Here is a 7,955-nt window from a genome sequence, read left to right as displayed (position 1 = left end):
GGGAAGAGAAAACGGAGCTTGTAATGCGAGCGCCGCAAAGCGTGCATTTTAAGGCCCAGAACAAAGATAGAGAAATTAATATTTTTCAGTGTTACAAGACTGCTGACTGGCAACGTGGGGGCAGTAAAGGAGGCCCCCTTAGGCTCGAGGCCCCCTTTCTTTTGAAAAGTTTGAAAGACCCTGATGCTCAGGGGTGAACTGGCCTATAGGGAACTCTGGGGATTTCCTGGTAGGCCTCTGCACCACGGGCCTCTTTTGAGTGGCTTTTCCAAATGTTGGCATAGGAAAAGTGTTGGGCTTGCTGAAAATGTGTAATATGGGGCCACTTTGAGCCTTATTTCCAGGGCCTCTTTTAGCTCCCAGTCCACCCCTGCTGATGCTGTCCCTGTGAGTCTGCAAAGGCGAATGAACAGTGAAAGCTGGGCTAGGACTCGTTGGTAAACGCATGAGTTTAAAGAAGCAGGACAACACATAATAACATCAGAGCGTGAATGCAGAAATACGCAGTTTACGTCAAACGGGCGTTACTGCATTGCTGTGTGGCATGCTGCCAATCAGGAACCTGTGATGCGAATCACCCTAGGGCAACACGATGACCAGCGTCCAGCATTAAGTGTGGAGGTCGAGGGCTAGTGTTTATGCTAATCCCCTCGGCAATACTTATACTTTCGATTTGCTGAACGCAAAGAAATGGCACTCCAATCAAAGTTGTCACAATGATCAGTCCTACACTCCACTGCTCCATACATACATTTAGCAAAAAATGCAAGCCAAGGGTGGCATAGTAGCAGAGGGGTACATCTGATCCATTAACTTGTGGCACAGAATGCAGGCACGTGAGTTCCATAGGAAACGATTCCACAGCTGTATTGCCGAGTGATTTTATCGGTGCGTATACTTTAGAGATAAATAGCATCACAACACGTTATCCTATTAACAAGCTACACTGCTTGCGTTTTTCATATTTCTGCAGATAGAAAATGATAGAGCAATGTAGCATAGTGTCCACAAGATGGCAACATTAGATTGTAAAACGTAAACGCTTGCAAGGACCGCAGGTGGCACGCCTCCCGTAGCAGGAGCGTGTATGTAATTTAGGAAAAGAGGTCAAGGAACCCAGCCGTCGTTCTCTGGAAACACATTCTCTCCCGGGTGTATAGGAGTCGTCTGCATTAGTGATGCGGCGCGTATGCTGAAGAAAAGTCGCTTTATATAAAGAAATGTCGACTTCGAAGGAGAGTTTCTCGGCTTCCTGGCGGCTGCTCCTCCTGCTCTGTGTGTCTATTGTGGATCTCGCCTGGGGACACCTCAAATACTCGGTGTTGGAGGAGCTCGCCCGGGGCACCGCTGTGGGGAACATCGCCAAGGACCTGGGGCTGGACCTTGTCCGTTTGAATTCCCGGGGGCTGAAGGTCACGGCCGGGGATAGGAAGCAGCTCTTCCAGGTGAACATGAGCAGCGGCGCCTTAATAATCACGGACAGGATTGACCGCGAGGAGCTATGTGGGCAGAGCAGCGCGTGCAGGTTGCAGTCTGAGCTGGTGATTGACGACCCCCTAGAAATGCACCGTCTGGAGGTGGAGGTCATTGATGTGAACGACAACGCCCCGAATTTTGAAGAAAAGCAAGACATTCTCCACATCCCTGAATCAGCAGCGACAGGGACGAGGTTTCCAATCCTGAATGCTCTGGATCTGGACATTGGAACAAACGGTCTCCAGGGGTACACTCTGAGCCCCAACTCTCACTTCGAGCTTAAAACGACCACACATTCTGATGGCAGCAAATCTGCAGAGATGGCACTAACACAGGCTTTGGACCGGGAGGTGCAGCCGGTTCATGAACTAATTTTAACAGCTTTTGATGGAGGGGACCCCAAAAGGTCGGGGTCTACCTTAATATTTGTTAAGGTGACTGATGTGAATGATAACGTGCCGAAGTTTGATCAGCTGATGTATCGTGTGGCATTGCCAGAGAACGTGCCCATAGGGACCACAGTGATGAGGCTCAATGCCACTGATTGGGATGAGGGACAAAATGGCGAAGTCCGATATTACTTTAATAAACGCGTTGCTACAAAGATTACAACAATTTTCCACCTTGATGAGACGACTGGGGTGATAACCCTGACAGCAGGTGTTGACTTTGAAGACACAACGGTGTATCATTTCTCGGTAGAAGCGAAGGACAAAGGCCACGCCCCAGTGGCAACACTTTGTGATGTTGTTGTGCAAATAATGGACATTAATGACAACCCTCCTGTAATAACTGTATCTTCCCAGTCCGCGTCTGTCCCGGAGGATGCAATACCTGGGACCGTCATTGCCCTCCTGACTGTGTCGGACAGGGACTCTGGGGCCAATGGAGAGGTGCTGTGCAGTGTACCCACAACACTCCCATTCCAGCTACAAAACCCCTTCAACAACCACTACTCCTTGATCTTAAAGGATTCGCTGGACCGAGAAGCCACAGAGGAGTACAGCATCGCCATCACTGCAACCGACAGGGGCTCCCCTCCACTCTCCGCCAGCACTACCCTCCAAGTACGAGTTTCTGATGTCAACGACAACACCCCAGTGTTTGCACAGCCATCGTACTCAATGTTCGTCAATGAGAACAATGTCCCGGGGACCCACGTGTTTACAGTATCCGCCATCGACTCGGATTTAAAAGAAAATGGATTCCTCACCTACTCCCTCCTAGCGAATGCATCCATAGACAGCTTTGTCTCTATAAACTCTGAGAACGGCAAAGTCCACGCCCTCAAGTCATTTGATTATGAAGAGACTCAGCGGTTTCACTTTCAAGTGTTGGCAAAGGATGCTGGCGCCCCCTCCCTCAGCAGCACAGTGTCCGTGGAAGTGTTCATTCTAGACCAAAATGACAACGCCCCCACCATCTTATCTCCCAACCCCCAACAGGAGTATGCCCACCCGGAGCCAATCCCAGCTTCCGTGGACTCTGGTTATCTCGTGTCAAAAATCCGAGCGATGGACGCGGACAGTGGCTACAATGCTTGGCTGAGTTATCAGATGGTCCAGAATAAGGGCACGCCCCTTTTCAAAGTGGGGCTTTATAGCGGGGAGGTAAGGACATCCCGCACTGTTAGAGAGCAGGACGGAAGGGCACACAGTCTGGTTGTACTCGTGAAAGACCACGGAGACCCCGCCCTTACAAGCACAGTCACCCTCAGCATTGCTCTCGCTGACAATAGCAACGACAAACACAATCAATTCATAAAGAACCCGGAAAGTGAACACAGCATTTCCGAGGTCAACCTGCACTTGGTTATTTCAATCGCCTTCATTTCCTTCGTCTTCCTGGTCACAATCATCATCTTCACTGCTCTGAGAATCTACAAAGCCAAGGCTGCCCTTTCTACCTACTGCCAGACTCCATGTGCCAACCAGAACTGGTATTACACCCAAAGCAACAGCTACAGGGTGTGCCTGGGCAATGGAAGGAATAGCATTTTAATATTTAATAATGCCTGCCCGGAACAGTCCGAGGGAAACGGAACGAGCACGTTAACAATGGATAAGAAGACCCGGCAAAGCATCGATGACCTGTTGATGTTAGAAGATAATCAGGTAAGGTGTGTGAATGCGGGCATGGAATTGTATGGGGTTCTATGTTCTTTAATGCACTGGAAATGTAGTGAAGTGAAAAAATGGTGATCTTCTGGGCCATGTTTATGGGAAAATAGGTTTCCCCAGTACAATCTCACTATCTCTATTATAAACAGTATGAACACTTTCAATGTCATTTCAGTGTTGCAGCTCAGTTACTGAAATATTCATACAATTGCTATTAGACTGTCCATTCGATGTTAGGCTCTTAATCACAGCAGAGCTTTGGAAAACTGCGGTTGTTGTATTTTGTAATCTCATATTTAAGTTTGTATTGACTTTTTCCAGATGATATGTGTCCATGAATTCATTTCCCAAAAGCTCAAACATAATATCACATATCTAATGGAATGATAATGAAATGATTGATCCTGGAAAGGGGAAGGAATAGGGTGGACCCTTTGAGGTTTGAAATGGCGATGTGCTGGCTGACCCTCATGCCAGAGTGTGGAGCTTAACGCGTGAGCTATCCTGAGTAGGGTATCTTTGCTTCACGCTACACTGTTCCCAGAGATGTAGATTACAAAGCTCGCCATCTCAAACAGACACAAGACGTCTGGACAGATGACCCTGCCGCCTACAGGTGTGAATTGCACGTTATGTTTTGGAGTCTGAGACCTCCCCCTGAACACTGAAGGTATTTGCAGCAAATACACTGCCTTGCTGCTTTGTAATTTGATAAGGGGTGCAATGCATGCATGTTACGCACCTGGTTCACTGATGAAGTGCTGTTGGTGGCTTCAAGCTGAAACAATGGAAGGATGTAAACATGTTTCATGTGTGTTATTTTTTAATGGTTTATGGATGGGCAGACGGTCGCTCCTAGGCTGAGCCTGGCGGACGTGACGCGTTACCTCATTATATCTGTTTGTACTCATCCATCACATTGACCCGGGTTAGCTAAGAAAGATAAACATGTGTTGGTCATGTGTGCCTGAGCACGCGCTGCTGACCTTTCTCTTCTTAGCCCGGCTCAATATTGACGTTCCTTCATGCTTGCTTTAACTATTTTATGTAGCGAATGTGTGGGGACTTTCTTCTTTGAACTAATTTAAATTAACTCTTTTAGTGCTAATTGTATTTGTTGGAAACCTTTATGGCTAAAGCTGCAATAAAGTTTGAAAATGAAAGGACATGAATTCTCTTTATCGTCACCAGTCTTCAATGTTTCGATGATGCTTTGGCTTTATGCCCTGTCTCCCAGAAAGCAGCATCGCTGGTAGTTTGCTTTTGGCATTGCGCCCTCACTGCCCCGGAGTTCTGTGTTGCAATGTACTCTCTCTTATTTCTGAAACCCTCTGGAATTGGCTTCTGTCTCCTATTGTCCATCATTTTGAATGTATTTCTATTACTGGTTTATGTCTCTCTTTATTGGATGTCACTGCTTTAATGTTGCATCTCCTATTTCTGTAACAATTTGGGGTTGTTCTCTGTCTCCCAGAATTCTCCCTGAGAGTGCAGAGGTTCATACCGTGTCCCCTTCTTTCTGTCATGCTCTGGGACTAACCTCTGTGTTTGAGAATGCAGCATCTCAAGTCCATTTCTCCCATGTCCTGTTCTCTACCCATACCCAGAGCACTTCCCTCTAGGATTCTCCTGTGTTGTAATCATTGACATTTGCATTCACTAAGCCCTTGCTTGTCAGTGAGCCATGCCTCAGGTTCTGATGTCTCACTCACATGTCTCACATGTTCCCCGCTCTCAGGTGCTGTGGTCTTTCCATGTCTCTGCTTCACAAATTCCTCCCCTTACCTCCATACCCTTTCCTAAACACATTGGATTATCCAAATCATGTGTTTTTCCCATTCACAAGCATCTTTGCCAGATTGCTTTCTTCCCCCTCACCAAAGCAGAGGTCTCGCCTGTCGTTGTTGAGGCTCTGCTCCACTCCTGGTTCTTTTTATCGAGTCTGTTATCGTGTGTACATCCCTCTTGCGCTATTGCCTTTTCCCTGCTTCTGTCTATAGTGCCCGCCACCCATGCCAATCCACTCATCCTTGCCTTCCACTATAGTCTCAGTGTCAGATATCCTACACACATGACCTCCACAGATTACCCTCACAGCATCTGGCTACTCTGCTCCCTGACCTCCTTCACTTCAATCAGTATTCATCTGCCACTTGTAAGATATCTGCTGGACGAGGCCACCATCTCCACCAACGTCCTACTCTGGTTTTCGCTCAGTCCCCGTAGGTGCATTGCCATGGTCCCCTTGCCATATAAAGGGATGGTGGCCATCGTTCTTTCCCAGCAAAGTTTGTTGTCAGGCACGTTTCCATGTACCTTGTGTCTTAGCTTTTAGATCCCCTCTGGATTCCCAAAAGAGGTTGGGAAGAATGACAGTAAATCGGCATCAGTGTGCTTTCAGACACTGCGCTGGTTGATGTCAAATTTGAAAGATCGTACGGTCTTCTTCAAAGTCTGTTGTCAGTGTCCTTATTTCTTTTCAGCCAATAAGCCTTGCTGACCTTAATGAAAACCCTAACAGCCTGATAAATCAATTAGTAAAGATTTGCCCCTACCGTGTGAAGGGGGTGGGTTTTTGATTCCAACAAATCCAACTGGCAAACCTGTGGTGGAATTCCAAGTCTTCCACGATGATTCATTATCCAAACATGAGCCTCAGATCTTGAGTGGAACCAGGGATTTATTAATTGAAATTTTTCAGGCAATCGAAGTCTTCGAGGGATGATTTGTCATGCTTGTTTGAGTTCATTCAGCCAATCAGAGCCCTAGAATCTCCTAAAGGAAGTTTGACGCACCAATGTAATGGCTAGCTCACTTCCTGTTCCTTTGTGGGTTTTGTTAAGCTGTGAGATAAAAAAGTTGCCTAAGGCAGGCTCACATGTGGCGTGTGTTCGTTTTTGAGCTATGGAGCAGGGATTTGAAGTCATCTGAGGTATTGTTTTTGTTTGATATTAATATTATTTCTAGTTTCTTGATATTAAATGTTTTTTATGACATGTTTGTGTCCCTTTCTTGTACTGTTTGCTTAATATGTTCGTGCTATATTGTTAGTTTCCCCGATATAAAAAAATGCTTTTTCCTCATGCTTTCGTGCCTTTTTCTTTCAGTGTTCCCTAAAGAGAGACAGGACAATTGGTGGTAAAATTAGACCTTTACCCTGCACTATTTGTATATCTACGGCATTAGGTTGTTTTAGGTAACTACCCTTAGAAGCAATGGTTTTGTGATAGAATTATTTTGGTCTTGTCCATATTATGGCTTAACAGTGCTTGGTATAATACTGCCTCTTTACGGACTCACCAATCCTAACAACATTATTGTGAGTATAATTTATTTTTACTATGCCATATTTCAGAAGGCTATTCACAGTGTTGATTGGTTGTAGGGTTTAGATTCCTAGAAGTATACTTGGTGACAGCATATTATTTAACTATATGATGTTTAATTCTCATGTATTATCTATACAAGACAACAGAAATCATAAATGCTAAAGAAAAGAGTGGGGACATTATACTGCAAATGCAAAGGCTTGATGTTTTAGTGATGAAACTATGGAGGTAAGTTATTGATGAAAGCTAATGTTAATCATTTACACAATGTTAAAAGTAATTGGTTACTTGATGCTCTGGGGGTAAACTCACTGCAATATTTCTGCCTAATAAGTTCCTGCAGGCTTCTCAGAGGTAGTAGTTTCTCTTGCACTAACGTCACAGATCCAACTCTCTCAAGAGCCTTGTATTTGGTACTGTACTGTTCTCTGCTGAAAATCTTCCACAGTCCCAGGTGGGGATTTTGACCACATTAGGTATAGAGGTTAGGCTACGGCAAGCAGGGTATAATGTAAATTACAACAGTGGGGCCTCTTGAGGATTCTTCCGTAGAATTAGGTACGACAGAGACTCTATTAGATGCCCCCACAGAGGCAGGTGAAGCTGTTCCTCTTTTGGATTCCCCCACAGAGGCAACTACAAGAACTTTGCCTCCACCTTCTCCCAGATAATCACTCCTATGTGGATTCTGGCCTAGAATCCTTACATGTACAACATTGTATGGTGTTGAAATTCATACACCTGCTACACCCTTGCATTACATATGAACCCCATTTCACTGGCAGAGGATGGAAGGACTACTCAGTGTGCTGTGGGGCCTACATAAGCATTCCTCTGACCATTGGTCAAAAGGTTCATCCACAAATCTCTCGTGCTGCCCCTTGTGCTCATCCACTTCAAATCACTGAAAGCATCACAAAGCAATGTGTATGAAAAACAACTCTAAATCTAACTCTCTTTCTGGTCATCAGTCACTCACCGTCTCCCTCTCCCTATCCTTCTTCCCTCTCAACTACACTAAATGCACTCA

General features: G+C 45.7%; 1 protein-coding gene across 1 annotated transcript in view; it reads left to right on the top strand.

The window, feature by feature from the left end:
• The first annotated feature begins 1,122 nt into the window (after positions 1-1,122).
• The window catches only part of LOC138582670 (protocadherin alpha-C2-like), a 935,357-nt gene continuing 928,524 nt past the window's right edge, over positions 1,123-7,955 (top strand). Inside the window, exon 1 of the mRNA XM_069654204.1 lies at positions 1,123-3,590. Within this exon, the coding sequence (XP_069510305.1) occupies positions 1,221-3,590 (2,370 nt within the window). The 5' untranslated portion in view covers positions 1,123-1,220. The remainder of the gene's footprint in view (positions 3,591-7,955) is intronic.

Source organism: Ambystoma mexicanum, chromosome 3q, assembly GCF_040938575.1.
Source record: "Ambystoma mexicanum isolate Mex_15411 chromosome 3q, UKY_AmexF1_1, whole genome shotgun sequence".
Lineage (NCBI taxonomy): Eukaryota > Metazoa > Chordata > Amphibia > Caudata > Ambystomatidae > Ambystoma > Ambystoma mexicanum.
The sequence above is the reverse complement of the archived record's forward strand: the minus strand, read 5'-3'. Positions and strand labels throughout refer to the sequence as shown.